This window comes from Varanus komodoensis, unplaced genomic scaffold, assembly GCF_004798865.1.
Source record: "Varanus komodoensis strain SLA01 unplaced genomic scaffold, ASM479886v1 scaffold53, whole genome shotgun sequence".
NCBI lineage: Eukaryota > Metazoa > Chordata > Lepidosauria > Squamata > Varanidae > Varanus > Varanus komodoensis.
The window spans coordinates 4,836,988-4,864,436 of NW_025336126.1; the positions used below are offsets into that span (position 1 = coordinate 4,836,988).

The 27,449-nt window shown below is 46.0% G+C and overlaps 3 protein-coding genes across 4 annotated transcripts; 1 reads left to right on the forward strand and 2 right to left on the reverse strand.

Annotated features, from left to right (window-relative positions):
• Positions 1–948: 948 nt before the first annotated feature.
• Positions 949–5,877, reverse strand: LOC123032324 (DNA-directed RNA polymerases I, II, and III subunit RPABC5-like). Its single transcript, XM_044448128.1, has 3 exons — positions 5,749–5,877; positions 3,648–3,751; positions 949–1,262 (listed from the first exon to the last, which is right to left on the reverse strand). Exons 2-3 carry the CDS (start codon positions 3,740–3,742, stop codon positions 1,154–1,156), a joined length of 204 nt encoding a protein of 67 aa, XP_044304063.1. The 5' UTR covers positions 3,743–3,751; positions 5,749–5,877; the 3' UTR covers positions 949–1,153.
• A 1,280-nt stretch (positions 5,878–7,157) lies between these two features.
• On the forward strand, positions 7,158–17,571 carry LOC123032323 (tetraspanin-4-like). Of its 2 annotated transcripts, none has more exons than XM_044448126.1 (8): positions 7,158–7,286; positions 10,865–10,944; positions 11,809–12,000; positions 12,982–13,056; positions 14,566–14,667; positions 14,800–14,928; positions 15,714–15,797; positions 17,062–17,571. In XM_044448126.1, the coding sequence occupies exons 2-8, from the start codon at positions 10,876–10,878 to the stop codon at positions 17,128–17,130; spliced, it is 720 nt and encodes a 239-aa protein (XP_044304061.1). In that variant the 5' UTR covers positions 7,158–7,286; positions 10,865–10,875; the 3' UTR covers positions 17,131–17,571. The 2 variants fall into 2 exon arrangements, with proteins under 2 accessions (XP_044304061.1, XP_044304062.1); XM_044448127.1 differs by having other exon boundaries at positions 7,163–7,270.
• A 108-nt stretch (positions 17,572–17,679) lies between these two features.
• AKT1S1 (AKT1 substrate 1) lies at positions 17,680–27,374 on the reverse strand. The gene is made up of 5 exons (XM_044448125.1): positions 27,236–27,374; positions 25,723–26,192; positions 21,882–21,959; positions 19,994–20,142; positions 17,680–18,716 (listed from the first exon to the last, which is right to left on the reverse strand). The coding sequence occupies exons 2-5, from the start codon at positions 26,189–26,191 to the stop codon at positions 18,573–18,575; spliced, it is 840 nt and encodes a 279-aa protein (XP_044304060.1). The 5' UTR covers position 26,192; positions 27,236–27,374; the 3' UTR covers positions 17,680–18,572.
• Between the last annotated feature and the right edge of the window lie 75 nt (positions 27,375–27,449).

Consider the following 27,449-nt stretch of genomic DNA (forward strand, 5'->3'; position numbering starts at 1 on the left):
ACGGCAGGTTTGAGAAGGTGTGGCTGCCTTATCTCCTGCAGCACTTGGACTTGAGCCTGGTAGGTCAAATGGGCAGACAAGATGGGAAGCTGTTGCTGCTTGGCATTTGTTTCTAAGCTCTGAATTGGCCCTGGTTCTGTGTTGCTTTGTACTTGCATCAAAATTCTGCACCAGGAAAAGCTCTAAGGCAGGCTCAAAAGTGCTCCTATACTAGTTCAAAGGTGCCTGCTCCTTCTGGCAAATGTTGACACTATCTCTTGTGGCCTAGTTTCTGGCACAGCACCCATTACACGCCTCTCCTCACCCGGTGCCAATTCCAGGTGGTTAATGGGGCTTTGACAAGGCACCCTCCATGGCCCCACCCTCCGTGAGCTGGCCATCTTACCACCATTGTCTCTGGTTGCTTTCACTTCCCATGCCCTTTCTCATGGGCCTTGCTTACCTGCTTGACAAGCAGAGAGCAAGTTGACTGTAGCATCTGCCGCTCCTTCCACACCACGGTTTGCGTCCGCCAGGAGAGGCAGATGAGCAAGTAGCTTCCGACAGTGAAGCAGGCTCTCCTGTCAGTGGGCCCTCGGCAGGTGCCTGACCATCCTTGCCCCTCTGCAGCCTTCCCTTCCCCAGCCCAGTGGGCTCCAAATGTGCAACATCTATTGCCCCTCCAAGCCACGTGGGAGGGCACCACTTTGGGGACTACTAAGCTTGTGCATCAGTTGCATCTTGCCTTCAAGTGAGCCATATCAATGGTTCTGGAGCATTTTCACTAATATACAGAAGAAAAGGTGAAAATAGAGAAAGACTATCATAGGTCCTTCACTCTCCCGGTTGCCACCCCCTGTCCCACTCCCAATCCTGAGAATTTTGTTTCATTTGGGTTGCACACCTGAGAACAGATCAATTGTATTAACCCTTTTAAGAGGTTGGAAAGACATATTCATGGACAGATAGTTCATGACGTTTTCTCTTTATTCCACATAACGGAATGAGATGGAATCCTTCCATTGTACAACTGCACCCTCTAGTGGAAAGGTGTCATTTTCATACATACTAAGGAAATGGATCAAACTGCAAGGGAAGGTGTGAAGGTATGCCTGTAAATCCACACGACAGAAATATTCCAGCCCCACTCCTGTGACTGATCCGGGGTAGCATGCTACTTCTCCAAGGGTGCATAGTTCAGAAGCTTCTCAATCAAATCCACATGTGACAGAAGCATCCTCCGGCAACAGTAGCGCTTCAGGCCAAGTGCATCCAAAGCATCCCTGAAGAAGGCAATGGAAAAGGAATTAGGTATATTTCCTAGAAGGGCCTGCAAGTTATAGACCCTTTTTTCCTCTGTCAACTTTTCTACTGCCCTCTCTTCCTGTGCCTTGCAAAAGCAGCTTAATTCAGAGTTGATAGAACAAGCTTTTCCAAACTGAAGCAGCATGAAAAGCACAATACATGCCTATCTCCGGGGCACAAAAAGGTATCATTTACTAATTTTCTGCAGATCATGCATTCATTCACTCTTGGGTGTACCAGCCTCCTTTTTGGGGTAGATAAAGGCTGGCCACAGTTATCTACCTTCATCTAGTGCACTAGTCTTGCAGATCGGCCAGCTCCAGAAAACAGTCAAGAAGCTCCCAACTGGTTGGTTCTGCTTCAGCAATCCCTTAGCAGCATCCAGTCCAGCAGGCAACTTTAACTTGCTTTTTTGCTCCTGCTCCTGTGAGCTAGGTCTTATAATTAGTATTTAAACTGTTGTGCCACTTATCTGTTGAAGCCATGCTGGAAGACATTTTGGCTAAAGGTTTGGGTATAAATGCTTTGAATAAATACCAAACAAACTGGTACAAAACACAGTGCCTAGCCCAGTGATGCCGAACCTTTTAGAGACTGAGTGCCCGAACTGCAACCCAAAACCCACTTATTTATTGCAAAGTGCCAACACTACAATAAAACCTGAAAACTCAGGTTTTAGTTTAGAAAAAACAACTTCAGTCCAAGCAAATATATATATTTATCCTTGGCAGCGCACTGACCAGCCATGTGAAAGCTCGGACAAGTCGTGGGTATTGAGTCGCAGCTTGTGACGTCATCGCCTGGCACCGCAACTCCGTTTCAAGCATGCGCATGGCCCCTATGTGTGCTGTTACTCGATGCTCAGCTGCTGGGGCGATGCTGGGACAACTTGGCTCACATGGTGACAGAGAGGGCTCTGCATACCCACTGTGGCAGGCATGCCAAAGGTTTGCCACGATTGGCCTAACCCTAGCCTGGTGCACTCCCCTAACCTTAATATAGGGCTAAAGTTCCACTGAAAAGAGGGCAATTTTGAAAAAGCCTTGAGTAGCTTTTTCTGCACTGCCCAACATTTCTGCCCATTCTAAACACATTCCGATCATTCAAATCATGCCAGGACACCTCTTTTTTGAACCCTAACCCAGTGATGGTGAAACTTTTAGAGACCGAGCTCCCAAACTGCATCCAAAAACCTATTTATTTATTGCGAAGTGCCAACACTGCAATAAAACCTGAAAACAGCCAGTCCAAGCAAATATCTCTCTCTCTCTCTCTCCTTGGCAGCGCACTGACCAGCCATGTGAAAGCTCAGATGAGTCATGGTTAATGTGTCGCGGCTTGTGACGTCATCGCCTGGCACCACTACTCTTTTCTGAGCGTGCCCATGGCCCCTATGTGCGCTGTTATCCAGTCCCTGGCTGCTGGGGCGATGCTGGGGCGACTGGGCTTGTGTGCCGACAGAGAGGGCTCTGCATGCCATAGGTTCGCCACCACTTGCCTAGCCTGTTAACCAATACGTACATTATTGCCACACCGTTTAAAAAAAAAAAACCCTTCATAAGTATCCAATTTGTTTCTGGGATCAATCTAAAGTGTTGTTAACCCCAAGGGCAAAATCCTAAGCCAGTTTAAACAGAAATGTAGATCTCCCTGCCTGCTCCAGTCACTTTAAATGACATGGAGGCCCTCTCAAAACTTAGCATCTTCAGCACGGGGCTTATGTTTTGTTGTTGCCACCAGATAACCAATTTCTTTTTGGACAAGCTGAAATTATGGAACTTCTTTCCCAGTACATGCTTGTTTTCTGTCTCTACTTAGCTTTTTAATGCATCTGTTGCACGAATATGGATTCTTGAGCCAGCAAGCACTGGGTAAGGTGCCTAGTTCTTCCCACTCACCCATTTTATCTTTGTAACCAGGCTAGGCCAAGAGAGGAAGTGGCTGGCTCACGGGAGGCATCGGCATGGCACTGAGAGTATGGAGCAACTGCCTTAGAACACCTCTTCATTTCCCTGCTACTTGTACTTGTAAGGCAGTTTTATCCTGGGAGATGGTTTTTACTAAGGATTTTTTTTTATTAAGGGTTCACCTGCTTAAACTGCTTTTGTTGTTTTCCAGCTTCTGCCATCTGCTCTTTTATTCACTATATTTTCATGAATTTTACTGTTATATTGCACTGGTGTTGAATCCAAGAGTTCTAGCTTTGGGACAAATGCATTTCAGGATGGAAAGCAAAGCCCTGAACACCCCTGTTATATTGCCTTGTTTTAACATCAAGGCTTGAATTTACAATACACTGGAAGACAGGGTGAAAATTCTAGTACCTGTAAACAAATAAGCAATCCAACCTTCCTTAAACTCACCCTTCTGTGTATTCAGCCTGCAAGAGGCCCAGGTATGCTTCCCACTTGTTGCCTACAACCTTGCCACAGGTAAAACATCGAACCGGGATGATCATTATGGCGGCCTGGAGAGAAATGTTTGTATCGGGGAAAAAATTGAAAACAGGAATCATTTATGTCTCCGCTAGGGCCATCTTTTCCTCCTCTCACCAACACTGTCTTGGCTATTCAGCTCTCTAAGCCAACCCAAGAAGGAGCTTGTGTAGCAACATCTAGGAGCGAGCTAGGAACTACTCGGCTTGCATTTTGCCTCAGCCACAAACACAAGTGGGCCATTCACTCTCAGTCCCCTCAACTCCTGTGATATAATCAGAGTTCCACAAACACAATTATCTAAGAGCAAGAGCAAGTCTGGCCTAATTATTAGGCTGAATTAGGAGATTGCTCTGGTGTCATGAAACAGCAAATTGTTTATTTTTACTTTATTGATTTGAGGGTTTTATTCCCAAGGGGTCTGCTGGGATTTTCTGTGTCAGGTTCTAACTGGACCCACTTTGGATATTATGCACCTTGATTTGGGGATGGGCGCACAATTTTTTGTTCTGCTTCAGGCAACAAAATCTCATGGGCAGCCGCCACCAAAGAGCTCTAGGGCATAGTGGTTAGAGACTTGATAGACCTAAATGCAAACCCTCACTCAGCATGCCTTCTGGCCAGTCAGCACAATCTACATTATTCTTGTTGTGAGGATAAGTGGCACTGGAGGCAGCAGGCCAATTTTCAAGTGGTCTTCCCCTGGCAGACCCTCTACCCCATTAAAATGCTACACAGCAAGTCAAGAGCTGTGGGGTGGGGTGGGGTGTGGTACGGTGCAGGAAGGAGTAGGGATTCCCGCAAATTGGATGGAGGAATTTCTTGTATGCTGAACCCTTGCCTTGTGGTAGGCAGATCCTTGACACTATCTGAAATAAGCAGTACTGGGGGAACACTTATTTTAAGTGCCTACCCTGTTGACCCACTATTTTCCCCTAGTTTTGATTGGTGGATTTTTCTACTGAAACTAGCAATGTAGACCCCACCAACCTGAAGACTTTCCACATTCCATGCCTAAAGTTACATGTTGTTATTCGCCTGCTCCATCTCTGTATACTAGCAGCAGCAAGAAGAAGCAAACAGGCACATCTTCCTTAGGGCCACTGCCTTTCCTTGCAGTTCGCCCCAGCCCTCCAAATCACCCACAAGACCGCAACCTTCTGTCACAGGCTAGGCAGTGCAAGTGGAAGTAAACAGAAGGAATATTTCTTGAGGAGCCTTTCGAAGAAGGAAGTGCTAACTACACTTTATTCTCAGGAACAACAAGGAGCCGGGGTGGGGGTGGGGGGCTTTGAAGGGCCTGATGTGGTTTTGCCTATTTTCGGAAGACAGCAAAGAGGAGGTGAGACAAGGCCTCAGTGTATCAGAAAAGCTGCGCCTGTTTGTTACACCTCCTTATCACATTCTCTTAACTTCCCGCAGGGCCAATCAGTCAAAACTCCAAGGCAAAAAAGACAGATAAGCCTGGTGCTTTCCAGAAGGGTTGGATTACAATTCCCAGCATCCCCCAGGCGCTCTGTGGGGACACCAACTTAGGGGAATACTTACTATAAACAAATTTGGTGCAGGCAGGAGAAAGCGCAAAGCTGACCCCTCACTCGTGGCTTTTTTTTTGCTGGTTGACCTCCGTATGCAGCCCAAAATTCAACCTATGTGGCTTCCCCCCGTCCGCGTGTTAGCGCACTAGCTGCACCGGCTGAATTTCTGCTTTTCACGCCGCTGGCACCGTTGCAATGCCGGGAAATCAGAAAGCGGCCTAAGCGCGATCCCCATTCCCCCAGCCCCAGCTCTGTCCAATTTTTCTTTTTTTGGGGGAGGGGCGCTATCTGAGCTGCCGTTGCTCTCCTGGGATCCCTTAAACTCGCCTGTCCTCCCCAGTTTCCCCCCTTAACTCGGCCCCTTTCCTCACTCGATGCCCCCCTTGACTGTCCTCCGCCCCATCAGCCAAGCAGACCGCTAGAACGGAGCATCTCCCTCCGCAAGCCCCGTAACCTTTCCTCCTCCTCTGCCCCCCACCCCGGGCTCTCACCTTCTTCCGGCTCTGCCTTGCTGCTCGCGGCCTCGGCTCGTTCCCAAATGCTGGCGCAGCAGCGTGGCCGCCCGCGAACCTGCGCTATGTCTCGATCCGCCCGCGAGAGGGCGGCAAAGGGCAGCGGAACCGCGGCGAGAGGCGGAGGAAGGGAAGCGGCTCCTCCCCTTCCTAACGGAGTCCGAAATTCCCCTACTGGATGAAAAACGACTTTAATTTGTGGAGGATGTTTTTTTTTTTGTTAGCAGCCTCAGGATTTTTACAACGGATGTAGTTAACCCTTGTGCAAAAAACGTGCAATACTTATTTTAGCCTTTTAAGGCTTTAATGTTAAATTTTAATCTATGTTGTTTTGATTTGTTAAAAATCGTAATAAAAGTAATTAAATAAAAGATTTCACATTCATGCAAGTTGCTTTCCCCCTCTTCACTCCCTTCTGTTTTACAGGAGAATTTATTACATTGCTTTTAGATTTTTTTTTCCTTCTCCCTCTCTTATTTCTCTTTCGTGCATGGTAAGTTTGGCCTATCTTACAGGGTTATTGTGAGGATTAGGAGATAATTATGCGAGGAGGGTGTGTACCCACAGCTTTCCTCTCCAACAGAAGTAGGAAATCCAGCTGTGAAGTACCTTGCTTGCATAACTCTAAATGCTGCCAATTTAATATTCTCTCGCCCCGCTCGCTAGGAAAACCAGGGCTGTTTGAAGACGTGCTGGCAATGTGGAAATAAGCGAAGTAACCTACTTTTGAAGTAACAACCGGGGTAGTTAACTGCGGTTTAAGAAGAAAGGCATCAGAGCGTTCCTAAAGTCTTCTGAGCATGAGCGAGAAGCGAAACGTAACGTTAAGCGTGTGTGTTGAGTTTAAATTTGCAGTAAAAATTCAATCAACGTGCTTGAAAAAATTAACCTGTAAAGCCTGGCTGAAACAAATGGAAAGAATGCAAGCATATTCTTTAAACGCTTCGGCCTCATATAAATAATAACCTTATAATCACGAACCTCTCTTCCTAAAGAGACACAGGAACCAGAAATAAAAGCATAGCCGGGTGGGGAAAAAAAGCTGGACGCCGGCTTTCGAGTCAGGCAGAACTCTTCGTCAAAGAAAGGCGTTCTGAGCAAAATCCCCCTAATAAAAATGACGCCATGCATCTGATGGGAACGCAGTGCAGCTGGGTGGGTTTTGTCGTTGCTGGGGGGAGGGCGGGGTATCGAAAGGTGGACAGGAGGTGCTGGGGTTCAGGCATGCTTGGACATCCTCTCCTTTGCCTTAGTAGAAATCCCTTCCCCTCTTCGAGCCCCCCCGGACTCCTCCCCAGTTCCTCAAACACGCCCTCCCCATCGCTGCTCCTTTTCTCCCCTCCCATTTCCTTCCCCCTGTCCCGTGCCTGGAATTTGCTCCCCCCTCCCTTTCTATCCTGCATCCCCGCGGAGAAGCAGCTTTCTAGGTGCCTGTAGGGAAAGGGGGGGCTCTTGCCCCAAATCCACGCTCCTTTCCAGCCTCTCGTGCCCCGAGGCCAAGGTGCGGGCTCACAGGGGTATGTATGATGAGGGGGCAATGAGGGATGGGAGCGGCGAGATACGAGGAACTGAAGTTATGAAGTGGGAAGGAGGCATCTCTCTTCCCGGGACGGGGGATGATTTCTGCCCTACTGAATATTTCCGGCCCCCCATAGAATTGATTCTACCCTGTCCCTTTACGCAAGCTCAGGAAAGGGTGGGGGGCGATTTGGCAACGACGCTTCTTTTCCTTCAGAGGTGTACGTACTTTGTTAAGAGACAAAAGAAAGAGGGTTGATCCAAAAGTTGCATTTTATCTTATTTGGCTTTCTTTGTTTTGTTCTCCCCCTCCACCCAAGTTTTAAGGGAAATTACTTAAGGAAAAAACACACCCACCGAGTTATGCAGGTTCGAAATATATTCGACCATTTCACATTTGGAAATCGAGTATTTCTATCAATCCAAATCTAGGATTGGAGGACGGAGTTGAATCTGAACTGGAGAAGGGGGTTGAAATTGGGATCACATGTTATTTTTGTTCAACGTGAAATATTTTGAGTTCACTTACTGCAAAATATAAATGTGAAGTGGGAAGGATGCATACAGGAGGACCTTGGAAAGACAGACTTAAAAACTGGGCAGAGATGGGGGTGTAAAATTTGGCAATTTTTTTCTCTGTGGTCTAAGTAACAGTGGAGAGATGAACTCCAGCTCTCCCCTCCCAATACCAGCTTCTTCTGAGCATATTGAGAGCAAGAGAACCTAGGAAATCCATAATGTGTGAATGTGGACAGGGTACTTTCAGAAGACTAAGATAGCCATTGCTCTGTCCCCTTTTAAAATTATATTTTATTTTGTTTTCATTTTAGAACTAAAATCGGTTTCAGCTTCAACTTCCTTAGTTCCTTCACTAGAACAGGATAAATGCATATCATCCTGTGCCTCTCCCCCCTTTTTCTCGCAGAAAGGCAAATTGAAATTAATAAATCTTTTAGATAAAGAGGAAAAGTAACTTTTAAAATGTGTCAAAACCTGGTTGCATTTGAAATCTTTGTAGTTTTCAAGAAGGGGAAAGATCAGTAGATAGCCCTTAGAAGTTCGAAACATGGAAATCCTGCACTGTTTCACCCTTATCTTCTTTTTAAAGCCACATGTATGGAAGCCGAGTATGAATTTTTCTTCCCTCCATTTTGATGTCCAAATGTGGAGCTTTGGATTGAGAGATCCTGGAGGAAGGAAAAGGAGCATTGTGCCTTCACAGTGTTGAGTATCCTGTGGACATCAAATACAAGCAGTGCCAGTTAGATCCATTTTAATTCCAGCTGGTAACACAACAAGATGTAGGAAAGTCAAACTGGGGGTAAATACTTCTGAGAGCTGCTACACCTCACAGGGTTTGTGGGAGGGCAGAACAGGTGAAAACCATCCATGCTACTTTTGCACAGAGTGGGAGATACATGCAATGTTGTTGTGAACACCTAACCATGCCTAAGTGCCAGGTCTGTATCTCAAAGTCATCCATCTCTTTGGTCTAATTACCTGTATCCCTAATTTTGGAATGACTGCCCTACTCCAGGCTAACATTCCATTGTGTAATTTGCATAAAAATACATCTATTTCATGGAGATTCTTACCTACATTGTCCTCCATTTTATCCTCAGAACAGCAACCCTGCAAGATAGGTTAGGCTAAGAGTGACTGTTCCAAAGTCATCCACTGAGCTTTATGGCTGAGACTAGGACCCAGACTGAGGGTCAGGCCAACACTCTAACCACCATATTGCACAGCCAAATTGGCTCTCTTAGGTCATTTGTAACCTTAGGGGAAAGAGTAAATCAAAAAATGACTTTTATTGGGAAATTAAGCCTTATCATAGGCAGATTTATGTCTGGGGTCCAAAAATACCCCAGACACAACTAACTCTAGGTTTCTTTAAAAGGTACAATAAAAGCGACCTGTACTGAGATGATAGCACTATAATTATTGAGACGTCTAACAAAGTAAGCTCAACAAATTCTCTTTAAATATGTGTGTGTTTCTTTTTCTTTATAATTGAATCTCTACTGTGACCATGAGATGATCTTTCCAGTTTACTGAGAGTCCACAAAAGCCCTTCCTACACTTTCCTAGCCCTTGTCTCCCTACCTTCCCAGTTAGGCCAAGAAACCTTTTATTTATCGTCTTCAAATTCCAAAATGTCCTATAGTTCTAAACAGTGGCATCTTTTCATACAAATTGTGAGCTGAAAAATGGCAGCATAGCAAGGTGGTTGGATGGAGGACCCAGGAGATTTGGATTCTAGAACCCATGAGGATCACTAGGTGACTTTGGGCCAGACTCACTTTCAGTCTCACCATCTCACAGGGTTGTTGGAGGATAAAATGGGGAGCCGGACTATATAAGCTGCCTTGGGTTCCCCAGGAGAAAAAAAAGAGTGAGATAAAAATATAATGCAACAACAAGTTTCAATTTAGCTGAGGCAGCAACAATAAATGTAATGTTATATTGCTTGATGTTTGACAGTGGGGCAACTGTCTCAGGTGGCAGATGCTAAGGGGTGGAGAGTGAAGGTGACCTGTTGGAGGACAGGGGTGTGTGTGTCCTGCATCCCCTAAGCTAACCTGCTGCCCTCTGGTAACAGGGAAGGTGTTGCCCCATCACCCAGTGCTGAAAGGACGTGCTAACGGGAAGACCTCTCCGAGCCGGGCCTGGGATGCGGGAGATCCAAGCTCTGGTCCCCACTCAGTCATGAACCTCACCGAGTGACTTTGGGCTGCTCCCTAACTCTCAACATGGCCTGCCTCACAGGGTTGTTGTAAGAATAAAATTGGAGAGAAGGAGAACTATGTAAATTAGAAACATGTATGTAAATTGCCTTGGGATCCTTGCAAAAGGGAAGGATATAAACGTAATTGTTCTTGATGTTGTTTCTAACAAGAACTGTCAGTCCTGGTCTGCTTCTACACATGGAAGGGAACAGGGTGCAATGCTATCTTGTCTTTTGTCTCAGACAAAAATATATCTTGGCCTGGCTCTGTTCCAGTGACATGGTTAAGGTTACCCACAGATAATCAATCAATCAATCAATCTCTCTCTCTCTCTCTCTCTCTCTCTCTCTCTCTCTCTCTCTCTCTCACACACACACACACACACACACACACACACAGAGAGAGAGAGAGAGAGAGAGAGAGAGAGAGAGAGAGAGAGAGAAGGTGTGCATAACCCTTGAACTACACCAGTTACCCTAAACAGTTTAGGAATGCTACTAGGTGATTGGAATTATCTCTACTTAAAAAGACTCTCCATTTTCACACAGGCCCAAAACTGTTAAAAACAGATAAATAATGTAATTTTCATGCATCTTTGTCTTCCTGATCAGGTTATTCCACACAAGAGCATGATATAGCTGATTTCATAACATAATATTTGTTCTAATTTTACTTGTAATTGTTCTCCATGCAGTTTCTTACTACTTATTGTTATCATTATAATGAAAACTCTTTGTTGTTATCTTAGGAGCCAGGATTGCTTGTGTTTTCTGCCAAGTGTATCTTTAATGGCAAACCAGGTAGTTCTTGTGCCATGTATGAAAAGGGCTTTTTCTCTCTCACCCTAGATCCATCCATCATGGGGGTCAGCCGTGGTTGTTTGCTCTGTGTTAAAGTGAAGATGTTTGTCTTCAACCTCATCTTCTGGGTGAGTTGTAGTTGAACTGCCAACCTGCAGCTACAGAGAAGGTTGTGTTAACATGATTTCAAAGGCAAACCTCTGTCCAATTGCCTTCTCATACCATGGAACCATCTGCATGCTTCCAGTTTTCGTGGGGAGGGCTGGTTACTGGGTACACTCTTGCTATTTATCAGGTATTCAACATATAACATATACTTAATATGCAGGGCTGTTGTGAGAGGGAATGAGGCGGGAACACACATTTGCCTGTTAGAATTCTAAATCAGAACAAAGGGACTCCCTTGCACTGCTGTGGGACGAACTTCTGTGAGGTCATGGAATGTTCAGTTGTTTGCAGGCAATAGACTATTAAATGGGATGTGGCCGAAGTGAATGGCTAGTTTTGTTGAGAAAAAAAAACTTTGCATAGGAACTAGGGAGAAGAGGAGCTATGTATTATTGGTATAAAAGTAACGGACACAAAGGGAAGCATTAGTGGTACAAAAATCAGGAGAGTCATTAAGCGGATTATCTCTCCCACAGCAGTGTCCTGGAGCAAAAGAAGGGAAAGTCCATGGAATGGGCTTCCCAGAGAGGTGTCCCTTGGCGCTGACGCTTTTTTCATTTTGGTGCCAGGCCAACCCCTTTTTATTTTCCCGTTATTTTAAATGTTAGTGGTGTCTTAAGACTGGATTTTATCTATTATTATCTGGATGCTGTATCTTACTCATTTATTTATTGAATTACTGCCCTGAGACATTGTGAAGGGCGGGATATAAAAGCTTTAAATACGTAAACAAACAAACAAACAAACAAGCGAGCACTGAGTTTTCGCACTCCCTGGCGGTGTGAGCCTTACCTTCTCCTCCTTGGCCTTTCCCTCTCGCCTAGCTGGGCGGCTGTGGCGTGCTCGGCGTGGGAGTGTGGCTGGCCGTTTCCCAGGGCCGCTTCGCCACCTTATCGTTCTCCTTCCCGTCGCTGTCTGCAGCCGGGCTCTTCATGGCCACGGGTGCAATCATCATGGTTGTCGGCTTCCTTGGCTGTCTGGGGGCAGCGACTGAACATCGTTGCCTGCTGCTGACGGTAAAACGTTCCTCTACATCATTATTATGCTGTGTGTGTGTGTGTAAGTGTAAGAGAGAGACACACGGACATGTGTGATATGGCACTTGGGTGAGCTGCACAGCAGACTGAAATGAGACCTTTGGTAGGGGCAGATGTCAGCTAAAGAAGCTGGTGAATACAGGACTCGATGTGAACTGGAGTTCATCCTCAGGAATAGTGGACGCATTCAGAATTTTGGAAGGGTGTTATGGGCACTCTTACAAAATGGCTGCCATGTGGAGGGGGCTTACTCTTTCATAAAATGGCCTCCACGATGGGCATGACTTAGGCACGAAACATTCCCCAGAAGGCAAACAAGTGAGACTAAAAAAAAAAAAATAGCTTGCTTGAAAACCCAAGTATAAGACAGAGGTGGGGTTTGAGCTCCAAAGGGCAAAACTACTTTTTGGAACCCAAAAAAATGATGATGCTGGAGGACAGTATTTTGGGTTGTAGCAGGCCAGCCTCCAATGAAAAAAATATTATGAAATAAAATACAAATCAGGAAGGACAGGATGACTGCTAAGTGCTAAAAAAGGTACCCATAGGTACTATGTTGGAGACTATAGATCTATGCAACGTATTTTGTGCAGTAGGAATGCAGAATTATATATATTAAAAGTGAGCTCCTGAGTGTAGGCAGAGTACCGTCATTGATGAGAAGCACAACAGTGTATTTTTGTGACACTGTTGAAGTTTAGCAGTGGTGATTGGAGGCTGCCTGAAGCATGCTGGGAGTTGTAGGCATTTTTTCTTCCTAAATGTACCTAGGATTGGGTGCTGGGGAGATTAAACTAAGTGACCTTTAAGTGTGATCAAGTAAGGATGAACCAGAGAGGAGGGCACGGTAGGGGGTGGGAGGTGCTCTGGCTTCAGCAATTCACACATTTGTATGAAAACACACATCTGTGAAACTTTGTCCCTTTGCCTGGGGTTGCTGATCCGGTTGTCTCTCCCCAGTTCTTCTTGGTCCTTTCCACCCTCTTTCTCCTGGAACTCATTGGGCTGTTGGTTTTCGTCACCTGCCGGGACAAGGTAAGAACGCTTATCTCTATTATGGGGAAGGAGATACAAGATAGTTTAAGTCTGTGTGCAAGTAACAGCAGCTGCCTGCAGCATCCGCACTTGAAAAAACGTTCCCCAGGCTCTAAGGCAGGGGTTCAGCACCCCTGCTGTGTAAAGGGAATGAATGTGTGCAAAGAGGAAAGTGATTCAGAGTGTGAACTGCCTTGATTTGAATGAACCAGGAACAAGCATACTGTATAAGCTAATGAATCACTTCCACAGCCTAATCCACAGTTCCTGTTTAGGAATCGTTGTAAACTGCTCGGAGAGTTTCAGCTATTGGGTGGTACAGAAGTGAAAGGAAGGACAGAAGCAAAGTAGCAAGCTACATCCCTAGCTGAGTACAGTATTTTCCAAGTTTCCTTGGAAGAGATACAGCAGTTTGGAATGTCTAAGTGAAATAACCATTTGACTTTCATGGGGGTGTTAGCTGGTCTTCTTTTCCACTCAGTTTTTTCTTCCAGGAATCGGTATGGCATGCCAGAAAACCATAATTTAAGTTCATGCATGAATTTGTCTGCTCTATAACCCTCTAAAATGCAGTAAGCGGAAGACCGCAGTTTCCTATCTTGCATCTCCTTTGAGTGAAAGTAGCTCAGAAATCTGCTGTCAGAAATCTCAGCTTTGGAACTAGAAAAGTCCTTTCCTACTGTGTTTTTGAGCTAACACAGAGTTTTCAGCAAAAGCTAACCATTAGATCTCCCCACAACATGCCAGCCTCGCTTTCCTGGATGCGCTGGTCTTTTCCAAAATTTGATTGCCGTCACCTGATTGTACTCAACAGACTGCCAGTGCTCCATCCTGATTTAGCATCCCCTGTCCTCATTGGACTGTTTAGGATTCCTCACCCCATAGAAGGTTTTTTCCCTCTGTGCATTTTAGTACTTATGCAAATTGTAGGGTTCCCCTAAGTCTGCTCATGGTGCCAGATTGGCTGCCAAGGATTGTCACGTTGGCACTCAGACAATGAGATAAGTAGGAACAGTAAAGGAGAGTCATCAAAACAAGATGTGGTCATTATAAGTCTCAAAATACAACTGCTTGTAAAAATGACCTAGAGTGTCACATGCTTTCCTTGGTCGGTGGAATTTGCTTTGTTTCTGGTGTCCTTCTGGCCCACAATTGCCAGCATCATTCATCCAGATTGGGAAGGCTGGTTTCAGTATCTGTTTACTGCTTTCCCAGAGGTTTTGAACTCTTTGGTACGGGAAGTGAAGCCAAACTTTTTAATATGGAATGGGGGCTGCAAACTTTTGGGGTAAAGAGTGACTTATAAAGTTGATCCTGCCTTGACCATGGGGGGGGGGCTTCCTCTTTTTCTTGGTTTTAAAAAACAATGTTTTGTTTGATTCCACCCAAATATTAATAACCACCATGGGAACTAGAAACTAATCTCTTTTCCACCCAGCAAAAAAGCCAACCACCTTCTCGGTGCATGCTAATGCTCATTTGGATACACCTCTTGTATCTTTTCTCCAGTTTGACAGATATGCTCAGGCCAACCTAAAAGAAGGGCTGAAATTGTATGAGAAGGAGGACAGCTTGGGGTTAACCAAAGCATGGGACCTTGTGCAGAACGAGGTAGGTGTTTTGATACCCTAATCAGAGTGTTAAGGAACAATAGGTTGGAACCTCTGGTAGCTTTTCCCCACATCAAGTTCTTCTCTCCCACCCCAATTTTCCCCGAGACTGATTCTTCCCATTGCTTTCCAGTTTCGCTGTTGTGGAGTACAGAATTACACAGACTGGTTTGAGGTATGTAACAGAACGTGGGTTCCGAAGTCCTGCTGTTTGCAGCAAAGTGAGACCTGTCAAGAGGACAGGAACAGCTGGTGGCCAGAGGTGAGTTGGAGGCGGCAGGGCTTGCTCTCACTCCATTCAGAGACCTTTAATGGGCCATGCTGTATGTGCTGGTTTCCAGGCTGAGACCTTTAACGGGGCAGCTGGTAGTGCTTGTTGCCTGATCAAGGGGCGGTGGCGAGACCCAGAGGCCTGAATCACGGTCTGTGTGCATAGATGCGCTCTGCCACAGCTGTCTTCAGCCAGTGGTTGCCTAGTGCTAAAGCCCCACCTGGAAGAATGGACATGAACTACGAAGAAGGGCATCCGTTTGCCTTGGGGAGAACAGCTCTTATTTTTACGCTTGGAAATCTGCTTGCCTTTTCTTAGAGCTTTCATTCTCAGTAAATTTCATTTCCTGAGATTGTTAGCAAGGGTGGCAGTCCTGCTGCTTAATGTCCTATGCCAGAACATTTCAAGAGTGTCCTCTCTTATACACCTGCTTAAGCTTTTAAGACCACCTTCACTTAGGTACATGCTTGGACAGAATTTCTGTATCCCAGTCAACCAGCTAAAGGCCACTGCTCCGGGAGCAGCTGCTTGCCTGCTAAATATATTTTTTGTTTAAATCAGGAGTGGAGGAATGTAGTTTGCCAGATGTTTTGGCCTACGACTCCCATCAGTCCTTACCACCATAACCAATGGAGAGGGAGTCTTGGCCTACAAGTTCCCTATCACTGGCAGTCATCCTTGGGGTGCCAAATTAAGCCAGTGGCACAGAATACAGACACATTCTCCCAAGCCACCTTACCGATGATTGTGCTTACTATGCATTCTGTACTTTACAGGCCTGTTATAAGAAGGTGAAAGACTGGCTTGGGGAGAACATCTCTGCCATGGGAATCTTTGCTGCCTGTATCATTGTTGTCCAGGTGAGTTGGCATGTGCAGTCATGGTAGACGGTGACCCGGGCAAGTGCGAAAGTGTTGTGAAGGATCCAATTCCCGTTGCCACAGCAGGCACTCGGATGGGCAATTGTGGGCGATCTGGGAGATGCCTTTGACCCCCTTCCAATGGGTGGTGGTGGGAAAGTCATCTGTAGCACTGCAGACTGCCAAGGTAGCTTGCTCACAAGGGGCAAATTTTGCTTGCAAATGAGATGTTAACTTTTGGGGCACTCTAGCACTAAAAACACTTTTTTCCACTTTAAAGGAATCCCCGAGTTCATGGGCTGCATGTTACCTTTGCCATAGAGAATGCAGATTGCCTATCGAGAGAGAGTTGGAAAAGCCCACTTTGCACCTTAATGGGATTGTGCAAGTTCAGCAAAGTTTGCCTATCTTTGTATAATGTATTCAGTGGGATAAATTATCCCCAAATAGGCCTAATGCCCAGGTAGAACAAGCAGCCCAGATGGCCCCCATCCTGTGAAGAGTTACACTCTTCAAGAGCAGTTCCCTCCTCTGCCACTTGCCACAGTAACCAGATGCTACCTCCAGCCTTGGCTTTAGGTGGGAGGAACCCAAGGACGGCTCATGAGCACACTCCGCTCTTGCATTCATCAGGCCCCAGGTCTGATCCCTGGTATCTCCAATTAGAAAAGGGGAAGATGGGGGACATTGCCTTATACTGAGGCAGATCACCATCCTGTTGAGCTCTCCGTTTTACAGGGACCTAGCAAAGCCCTTTAGGGTCACAGACAGGGGCCTTTCCCAGCCCTGCCTGGTGATTACAGGGAACCATCCGCCGCAAAGGGTGTGCTCAAGCATGGAGCTAGAGTCTTTTGGAAGACGTTCGTTCATAGGGCCACCCTACATTGGAGATGACTTGATGGCACCTAACACATCAAGTGCATGCATCTTTGCAACGAACACTCTTTTCTGATTTATGTGTGTGTTTTCAAATATATGTACACTGTTAACCTTTTTTGTGGTGGCAGTACAAATTCCATTGCAAATTCAGAAACATGCCGCTTTCAACCACAGATTTGCATCCAAGTCTGTACCTGGTCTGAAAGAGGTGAAGTGAGACACTCCTGATCAAAAGCTGAAATTTACTTGCCGTACCTCCCTAGCTGTTGCCTTCCTGCATTTTAGAGGCGGGGGGCGGATGAGGCATCTTGGATCTAAGAGGGCAACAGGCTGGGCTGGAACTTCCTCTCTTTTTCCCATAACAAGATTTGTCTCTTGTCCCTAGGTCTTGGGCATTGTGTTCTCCATGCTGATGTACTGCCAGGTCCGGAAGGCAGCAAAATACTATGACTGAGTCCATCTGTGTATACTCCTGCCAGCCAGTCCTTGTAGCTCAGGGACATGATGCTCGAAGTAGCAATAAGGGCATTGCTAGTTCTCTTGGAACTCGTCTGCTTTCTCCTCCCTGCTTCTTCCTCCTTCAGGCCCTCTTTTTCAAGCCTTAGGGCCTCTGCTAAAGCTAATTCGTGCTAGTCACTCCTGCCACAACTGCTGCGAACAAAGATATTCTCGATCCAGGGAGGCTGCCTCTGCTCCCATTAAAAAGAGCTCATCTCTACTACTACTTCCTCTTTTAACTACCCATATATCCCTACAACCCCTACATACGGCTTGCTTTCCTCTTCGCTTACCTAGTTCCCTCTGTATTATATGATGCCCCCTCTCCCTTCAACTCTGTTGCTTTTGTATATAACAGAACTATACCAAGCACCAATAAAATAACACATTTTAGTCACTGCTTGTTACCAGTTCTGTATTTGTATTTTGGTTAGAGCTTATTTCTTTAAAGGGGAACCTCTTCTTCTATCTAAACCATCGCCTGTCAAGACAATACACCAATGGGTTGGTAAAAGACAGATTTTTTATTGGCTTGCAAGTTGGCAGGAAGGAGAAAAAAATACATCCTCTCCCTTCCGATTTACCAATCATCTTTGGACAAAAATAGAGGGTCAGGACCTGAAAAGGCCCTTGAAAATCTGATACAAAAGTATACTAAGGTAGAGGGAAGGGAGGATAAACAGAGGGTTGTACACGACTCCTAGAGCCCCGTTTACATTCCATCTGCCCGAAGGCAGCCTCATGTTTGCAGCCCCCTCCCCCAATAGAAAAAGCAGACCCTGAAATATCATTCTTGGAATCTGGGAGAGACATTCGTGGGAAAGGGAGCTGGTGGGAGGGGGAGAGAGCAGCCAGATGACACGATCTCTTCCCCACCGTTCCACAAAGGGACACTTATCGCAACGAAACTGTAGACAAACCCAGCTTATGTGCAAAGGATCTTTTAAGACACTTATCTGGAGGGGGTGGGAGGGAAGAAAGGAAAGCTCTGATTGCAAGAACCCCCAGCAGCCGGGGCTGGGGTACATGAGGCAGATGTGGTGCGGTGTATTTGTCAGTACACCTCTGTAGTGTTTTTCCTCGTGTGTGTGTGTGTGTGTGTGTGTGTGTGTGTGTGTAAGAGAGAGACAGACTCCACTCAGAAGGGCTGCTGTACCTCCTCATTACCCAAGGAGGAGGAGAAATGTGGGGCAGGATTTCTAGGGTGGAGGTACACAGACCCTCCAGCCCAACCGTAGTGTGGAAATGAGGTTGCCATTTTTAAATTAAAGCTTATGGGAGCTCAGGCTAGGTGGGAACAGAGGAGATTTGAACTGTATGGCTTGAGGGGAGCTTCCAACCCTGACCACTGTATGTCGGGGAGAAAAGAGGATACCGACGGGGGAAGAGACAGAGCCATTAGTATTTCCGCTGCAGCTTCTGGAAGTCACTTGTGTTGAGGCGTGGGCGAGGCAGGTCACCAAACATCTCTGTGCCATCTGATACCCGCAGCACAAGAGCCCGCATGCTGGCAGCAATCTTCTCGAGATCAGGGGATGAATGCTGAAAGAGGACCGCAAGTGAGGAGGCACAGCAATCTTTTCTTCCCTCTGTACCTTGACCCCGCACCACGCACACCTGAGGCACACCTGAGGCGTATGTGCCGTGCCTTCTTGCTTCCCCTTGCTGCAGGCAGCCCTCCCCTCCACCCATCTACCCAAATGCCCACCAAGCATCTCCCTTGCCTTCCACCCATCCGAAACATCCTCCTTTCTACAGCAATTTCTACTTTTTTGCCAAGCAAATCAGCCGATTCCCACACTTTAAACAAATCTGCATTATTCTATGAACCCTGGAGAAGATGCATAGGCTATGCAGATTCTACAGGCCTGGCTAGTAACACCTTGCCCAAATCTGCCTTTTCGCATTAAAAATGGCCGTACGTATTCATGCCTATCTTCATATAAACCCGGGTTATGTACAAAGGATCTTTTAAGACACTTAACTGGAGGGGGTGAGAGGGAGGAACGGAAAGATCTTATTGCAAGAACCATCAGCAACCTGTGCTGGGGTAGATGAGGCAGAGGCCGTGTGGCACATTTGTCAGTACACCTCTGCAGCGGGGTTTTTTTTTTCCTTTTTAAATTGGATTATTTATAAAGAAAATATTTTTGTTAAGTGAAACAAATTAAACTCTTTGCAATACAAGCTGATATACACAGTGTTGTGAATTGATTGGTAATAAAGCACTTAGGACTAATTAGAACTGAAAGCTATGGTGGTATAAGGCTAAGAGTTCAGCTGGGAAGCTGGAAAATAGCCCCCTTTTGTCCGTAACACTTAACTGGGTGACTTTCGGTCAGTCATGGACACTCAGCCTAACCCACCTCACAGGGTTGTTGTGAGGATAAAATGGACAAGAGAAGTACTCCGAGGGTTGGATTCCTCATGAGAGGAAAAAGGCAGGATATAATATAATCATCAGCATTGTCCTCAAGGTAAACATTCAATGCAAGGATGGTGGATAAAGAAATAGGACAGCAAAGAAGTGGATAGAAATAATACCGGGAAAAGGGGCCTTGGAGAAAAAGGAGTTAAGAAACATTTATCGCTCTGCTATAAAACAATATATAAATATACTTATAAAATATAAAGCCATATATTCCAAGTGCAGTCTTGCAATACGCAGACGCCTACCAGTTTCTCAGCAGAATGTGTGCTAAGTTTGCAAGCCTGCAATGAAACCTGGCCCAAAGGGAAGGTGAAGCACTTGAGAGAGGGTCCACCCTTCCCAAAGAGCAGCTGTCCTTCCCATACAGACCCTTTCGGACACAACCCACCTTGCTGTTTTCTTCATCAGAGGATCGCATCTCTTGCCGCTGCTCCTTAAAGCCCCAGATAGGCACCGAGACCGGCAGAGATTTGGCATACTGATGGCTGAGGGGTGGAGGGGCTGTCTGTCCAGGGGCTTCCTCACTCAGGCTTCCATCTGGGGGGAAGAGGCGAGGGGCGAAGTGGATTAGAGCATAAAATTAACAAGCAGCAGCATCTTGCACAAAGCAGGCATCATTTATCAGAATCCCCATGACCCACCAGCGCAGTATAAATGTGATCATACAGAGTGTAGAAGCTCTTTCTGTCAGAATGCCAAAAGAAGGCAGGGCCAAAATACAGCATGTTTTAGCTCAAAGCTCTTACTGTCAGTTAGTAAACCTTTCGGAGAGGCATGTCAACCTCTCAGAATGAGGAAAAATGGCCCAGGTGCCAGAAAACCACCAAATGGTCAAGGGAGGGAGTGGAAACATCAGGGGACTGCAGGAGGGCCACACTGGCCCCTGAGGCCTGAGGTTTTGCACTCCAGTGCATCCTCAATATCACTTAACATTTAAATTTGTGTGAAGTGGTACCCCCCAGCTACCAGATGGCTCACAATTTAAACTTCCATTCACTCCATGTCCATGTGAAGAGTGAACATGCCGTTTTGGGAGCCCCAAATGCAAAAGAAATAGAGCAGATCTAGATAATGAATATGCTGCTTCTCCCTTCTAGGGACTGCAGGGCCGTCACCCTAATAAAGCCACTTTGGTTGACCAAATTTCTGTGAGGGTTATTTGCAATGTCAAGGGGCTATAATGTCCAGGTGCACATAGTCTAAAATATTTGGAAACAGGTTTACTAATAATAGTTCTTCAACGGGATCTTTATCAAAACATTTCATCAGATGTACAAGGTGTGAAAAGTCACATTAAAAATATCAGTTCTTTCAAACCAACAGTGTGTGTGTTGTAAACATCTAAATTACTCGAGGTAGGTAGAAAAACATTTTTTTTTTCCAAAAATACTCTGGAAAAATATGATGGCCCTTGGGTTGGTCTCACTTAGTCATATTTACAGTGCACTCATTGAAATAAATGAGGCTTATGGTAATCATGACTAAATTCCCATTGGTTTCAAGGCAAATGTATTCTAAGCATAACTATACCTGGATCTCACCTCATACAAGTCTCCTGACAATCTTGAAGTGTAGGTTTAATTGGCTCAAGGCCAGCCCAAGAATTCCATGACTAAGCAACGATTCAAAGGCAAGTTTCTGTTACCCAGAGGTGCCCTCTAGATATCTTGCACAACTCCCAAAGGTTCCAGCCAGCATAGGCACTGGTAAAGGATTGTGGGAATTATAGTCCAAAAGATCTGGGGGGAATCAGGTTGCTTGCCCCTTCTCTTGATCAACACAATACTCTGGTTTTGGCGCTTGACCTCCCACGGGGCTGCCAGAAATAAAGTGGATTGTATAAGAGAAGACATTTCCCAGAATAGGCCATGCTTGTGTAATAATCAGCATTTTGGTATCTCAGCAGGCATAATACCTTTTTATGGGGAAAATGTGAAGATAACTCAAACTGTAAGAACATGTGATGATCTGTGCTGCCTCAGACCAAGACTAGAAGAGTAACAGCCCCCTCCTGCCCCATCTCCCCTAGCAACCGGTGTACAGAGGCATACGACTTCTGATACTGGCAGCAGCATATAGCCAGTGATGACTTTCTTCTGCATGAATCTGTCCAATGAATGCCCCTTTAAAGTCATCAAACTGATGGCCATCAATGTACCTTCTGGAAGTGAATTCCATAGTTTAAACAGACACTATGTGAGACAGTCCTGTCTTTATCTGTCCTTGATATGTGTGTTTGTGTGTGCAGTTAGTTCATCCTCCCCAGTGCCACTCACCGTCAGTGCTCTCTAGATCGGAGTCGAAGAAAGGTTCATAGTCCTGGCTTGGGGAATCCTCATCCATCACAAATAAACCTGGAAGTGGATTTGTTTGTTTGTTTAAAAAATGGAATTACCATTCTCATCTGCAAAGGGATCCCTCATCCAAAGGCTAGGTACAGCTGTCTCTGGACTGGTCCTTCAGGGAAAACACAGACCTGGCTGGAAGGTAACAATAACACCTGGTTTCTTTAGCCTACAGCTTGTGGAATTCTGGGTTGTCGTGATGTGCAAACCCAGTTGTCCTAATGGATCATGGTTTGTTAATCACAAAAAACCCAGAAAGATATCTATGTCTTGTTGATGGGGGTCATTTAAACCATGGGTTGTCCCTTTGTACACAATCAGAATCATGGGTTGTTTGGTTGCTATGCCAGGGTAAAAGCGGCAGGTAAGAACAATTAAAAAAAAAAAAAGACAACTGCTTGGTGTACTAGTACTACTGTGCTGCAAGGGCATTTCAGATATGGGGAGGGAGCTGAAGGAAGGAGGAGGAAACAACCAACCAGGTTCCTGAGAAAACAAACGGTGGTTCATTTGATCATCTGCCAGACAAACCCTGAGTAGTCATGGGTTTAAGAAACCATGGTTTAGTACCGTGTGCAAAGAAGTTGTTGCTGCCTCAAGAGCAAGGGAGGCTGCTTATACAAGCATCCATCAACCAATGGATGCCGGTACATCTTGAGTGGGACTAACTGTTCCTAAAGTCATCGCACACCATGCTGAGATGCAACTATGATCTGTGTGCAAATCACGCCCCACTTGCCCTCTTCTGTGGCATTTTGTCCTGGCCCATATGTGTCATGTCTCCGTTTGAAATTCCACCTAGATAATGAACAAACTATTTAAATATTTCAGAATTAAGAGGTTGCAGAGAGGGGGAGTTTGGAGTTAAGGTCAGACAAAGCACCTGTGTTCAGTTTTTGACAATTCCGTGCTCATCCTAATCTGCTATCAACATATAAACTAAACAGGAGTTGACGCAGAGGCAGTAACTTGATAACCAGTTTCGCTAGATTTTCTTGTGCTGCACAGGGCAACATTACATGGAAACTGTTCTCTTCCATTATGAAGTCTGCTGAGAGCTGCATTCTCCACTCCAATTTTGAATTATGCCCCTGGTCAGCAACTATTTTGGGAACTGAGGTGCAGGTGAACCAACGTATCAACATCCCTTTCCTAAATTGACCTGCAAGCATGTTCTTTGTAACAGGTTTACTCTGTGATGTGATTGTTTCTAAGCTGACAGAGGGGGCTAAATTGTGACTCTTTAGCGAGTACATTTGATCCTGAGTTGAAGTCCCTAATTTAAAGGTCAAAGCCCTATTTTTAAGCAAGGAGCAACAGTTAAGGAGGCAATCTTCCATTTGGGAGAGGGGGATGTTGTGACACTTTTACCCTGACCTGGCTAGTTTGGAGAGGGGTTCTCCTGAGGGGAGTTTCTGACAAAGGATGCCTCCTATTGCCCTAGTGAGAATGGCAAAGGCAGTATCCTGCAGAAACATGGCAGCTGGGACTGGACTTGAGCAACCAGCTATTTCCTTCAGCTGCATCCGAGAGGCAAGATAGCAAGTCATACGTAAGAATGGCCATGCTGGACCAGACAGCGGTTCGTAACACAGGGCCAACCAGCTGCCTGAGGGAAACCTCTAAGTAGGATAAGGGTGGAGCGGCACCCTCTGGCTTGTGTCTTCCAGCAACAGGCACAGACTGGCATTACACTGGAGGCCATATGGGGCCACCCTTGGCAGCCTGACTGAGACCAGCTCCCTTCCCAGAACGATTCTCCTTCATACCTACTCCCTCTCACTGTGCCACAACAACCTAAGAACTGGCACTAGAATTCATTTTTCTCTCTTCCCTCCTGTACCTTTCATGTCATGCCTGTCTTATGAATGAGCACAGCATTCAGTTCCTGAGTGCCGGTATGTTTGTATCCGTAACAGCACCGTTCTCACACGACAAGAGGGAGCTACTGAGCTACAGGCAAACTTCTTCTAAGGTGTGCAAGAGTGTGGAATCCTTGAGAAAAAATCTGCAAGGTTTCTTCCAGCATGCTCAGTAACCATGGAATGATGGCTGGGGGAGGAAGAAAACCAGCAGCGGGAGGAAATGGAATTCAGAGGTCCTAAACAGCGCTCCAAACTGCAACGTTTGCTGCAGGTCCCACTTGTTCCTGGGAGCTGAGAACCACCTTCAGCACATAGGCAGAAAGGGAGTACATAAGCGAATATAGGAAATTAGATAAACTGACCCACAGGACCAGCAGGGAAACACAGGGAATAGTTGGAGACGCAGGGAATGGCTGGAGGGGCAGAGTTGGAAAGAGAACAGAAGCAGCTGCTCAGCAGGCCAGTCATAATGGCTTAGTGAACATGATAAAGGAACAGTATTAGATTATCACAACTCAAATGAATAAGGCTTAATATATAACCTTTAAACTGCTTCAGCAATGGAACTAGCAGACAGCTGCAAGGCTGTGACTTCGGAAAGGAAGACGATGCTACAAAGGAGGATTCTGGCCTCAACTATTAGGGTTATGGCAGCCTTCCCAAGCCCAATGTCTTGTAGGTACACTGGACTACAACTCTTATAAAGCTCCTGCAGCCAATGGGCATGCCAGCTTGGGATAATGGGAGTTGCAGTCTATCATGGGCCAGGAGTGGGAAAAGTGCTTTAGGCATCACCACAAAGGGCCCAGGTCCCAGCCACTACACATGGGGCATCAGGAACAAGGTCCAATGGGAATAAAAGAGGTTAATGTGGAATTGGGGTCCTCCTATTCAGAGGACTTTAGGGCTTAAGGGAAATTGAATTGACCTGTTGCCTGGTTTTACCACTGCTGAAACTCCATTCCCTATTTTGCTGCTGTTTTATTGCTTTAATTGGGCTTTCCTGTTATATTAGCAGACTTGTTCCTTGTTGGTCAGAAAGGATGTAAATGTGTTAAAATATTTAATAATTTTGCTCATTTGCAAAGTAATATGTTTCTGAGGAAAAAAAAAGGAGACAGGACCAGGCAAGCAGCTCATAAGGTATGGTTTTTTCACCCTCCCTAAAAAATAAACTGTAGAGGCCAATCTTATCCATGTTCAGACATGAACAAATCCTACAATATGCCTGATTGTACCCTAAGTGTAGCAGATAAATGCTTATACAGCATAACAGTTAAGAGCATAACTGCTTGTGCTCACTTCAGCCACAACCCTATGTTGTAAGCCGCCCCGAGGCTTCGGCGAATGGGGCGGCATAAAAATGTTTTAATAAATAAATAAATAAATAAATAAATAAACCCTGCTAGGTGACCTTCTGTTAACCCAGTGGTTCTCCCCAGTCCCAACACTTTGAAAATGCACCCTTTGTTTCAGTCAAGGCAAGTTTTGCCAGAACTGTAGCTATAGAAAGGTCTGAAACCCTTAGGAGCACCCAATTCTGCTACTAATGGGATCTCTTCCCTCTAATACATATGCAATCCAGTTTCCTCTTCAGTCTGACCTGTGGACCTTATCACAACCAGGTTCTGCAGCACCTAGATTGAGGAATATCAAATGCCATGAAGGTCACTGCCATATTTTCAGTGTGCTGCCCAAAGCTGGATAGTTTTTTCAATGAGCGTTTATAAAGCAACCAGAATTTATGTTTGGCTGCTGAGACACTTGTTTTGCTTATAAGTTGCTTTAGTTTGCATTGGTTATATAGTCTGAAAATCATGTTATCACAAGCCAGTTTGAACATTTTATGAAAGAGTGGCATATAAATTTTGTAGCAAACCAATCAGCCATGGACTGCACATACATACCAGTGGTGTCGCTGGGATGCTCTCTCCCACCGGGCTGCTCCAGTTCAGTCAAAGTATTCCTATCGCCTTCATCATCTTCATCTTCAGGTTCAGGTTCCGGGCCACCAGAAGCTTGAGCCAAAGGCCCCTGGGGGGTGGGTGTCCTATGGGGAGCAGGGTCTGGGGCACAGGTAGGAGGATAACTCCGGGAGTAGGATCCATGAGTGGGAGATGGGCGAGGGGCTGCAGGAGGACGGGTGACATAGGTGAAAGCAGTAGTCTTGTGAACAACCGCAATATCTTCGAGGTAGCGTTGAACAGCGTCGGCCAGAGCCCCCTTTCCATGCTGTGTGTAGTTGAAGCTGCCAGTGGGTGGGGCCCTGAAGGCTGTGAGCAGCACAATCTCATTGCCTGTCTGCCGCTGGTACTGTTCTGCTGCAGCAACCAGTACTGCCCAACTCTCCTTGTGGTTATCTGCCATGTCAGTCATCCTGCAGGCAATGAGAGAGAGAAAAAACGGCTGTCACGCAATTAAGGAAATCTGATCAATTTAGCTGATTTTAAATATTAAATGCACATGTAAAAAAACAATATTTGGAAGGAACCAAACTCTTGCTTTTAGATGACAGACAGTGCATGCAATTCCTCTTCTAAGATAGTACTTGCCACTTAGTTTCTGTAATTATCACTTGCATTTAGGATGATTAACATTTTGTATGTTTGTTTGTTGTTTTAATTGTCACTCAGAAGACAAAAGATTTTTAGTTGATCCAGATAATCAACTCAATGTTGCAACTCTGGTTAATAATGCTTGCTTAGTTAGCATTAGGACCTGTGGCTCTTTTGTGAGAGAGAAGGGGAAATAGCAAGAAGCCCAGACTCCTGGAGTCTCCCAGGGGATCATTCAGTTTGATACGTTAAAGTAATGAGAGCCAAACCTGAGAACTCCCGAGTTCGTTGGTGGAAAAACTGGGGCTGTGTCTGAGGGGAAGAAGGGGACGAGAGCAGCACCTGGAATAGCCAAGGAGGCAGGACTTCCCAGGCCCTCTGAGATGGCGGAAAAAAACTACAAGGGCTGGAGGGGACGTGGAGCCTGGACCTTCAGCCTGCTTGCAATGATAAAGGAAAGCCAAGAAAGTTTAGAGAAGGTGGACTGAGCAGTTAGGACTGAGGTCCAGAGTCCTCTGAAAAGGGCATGCAAGCTAGTGGGCAAAAGAGGAGGCGACTCCTCTAGCAAACCCCAGGGTCCTTCCTCCGGGGTGGGGATGGGGGAGAAACAGAAGCCATGTCTAAGGAGCCACTTAATGGAGTGAGAATAGGGAGGCAGGACTCCTGGGTTCTCAGGCACCTAAGCAACACTTCATGCCACAAAACTGGGGAAAGGGGACACACAATGCCATTAGACAAACAACACTGAGCGGAATGAGGAGGAATAAAACATGGGGGACAGAAATGGGCCAAAACGAATCCTCCCTCTCCTCCCCCACTCTGGAGTGGGACTTCGAGGGGAGGTGCAGAGAGGGGGGTGCATTACCTTCTCCTGCCTCTCGGTTCTTTTTCCTCGCTTAACCACAGGAGGCTTCCTCCCCACCCACCCCCCTCTCGGGGTCACCAGCCGGAATCCCGACCTCTCACCTTTAACCCTTCCCAAGACACTTATAGCTCCCCCACCCCTCTAAACAACAGCCGCCTCCTCCCCCTCCCCACCCCGAGGCTCCGCCTCCTCCTGCTGCCTTCACAAGACATGG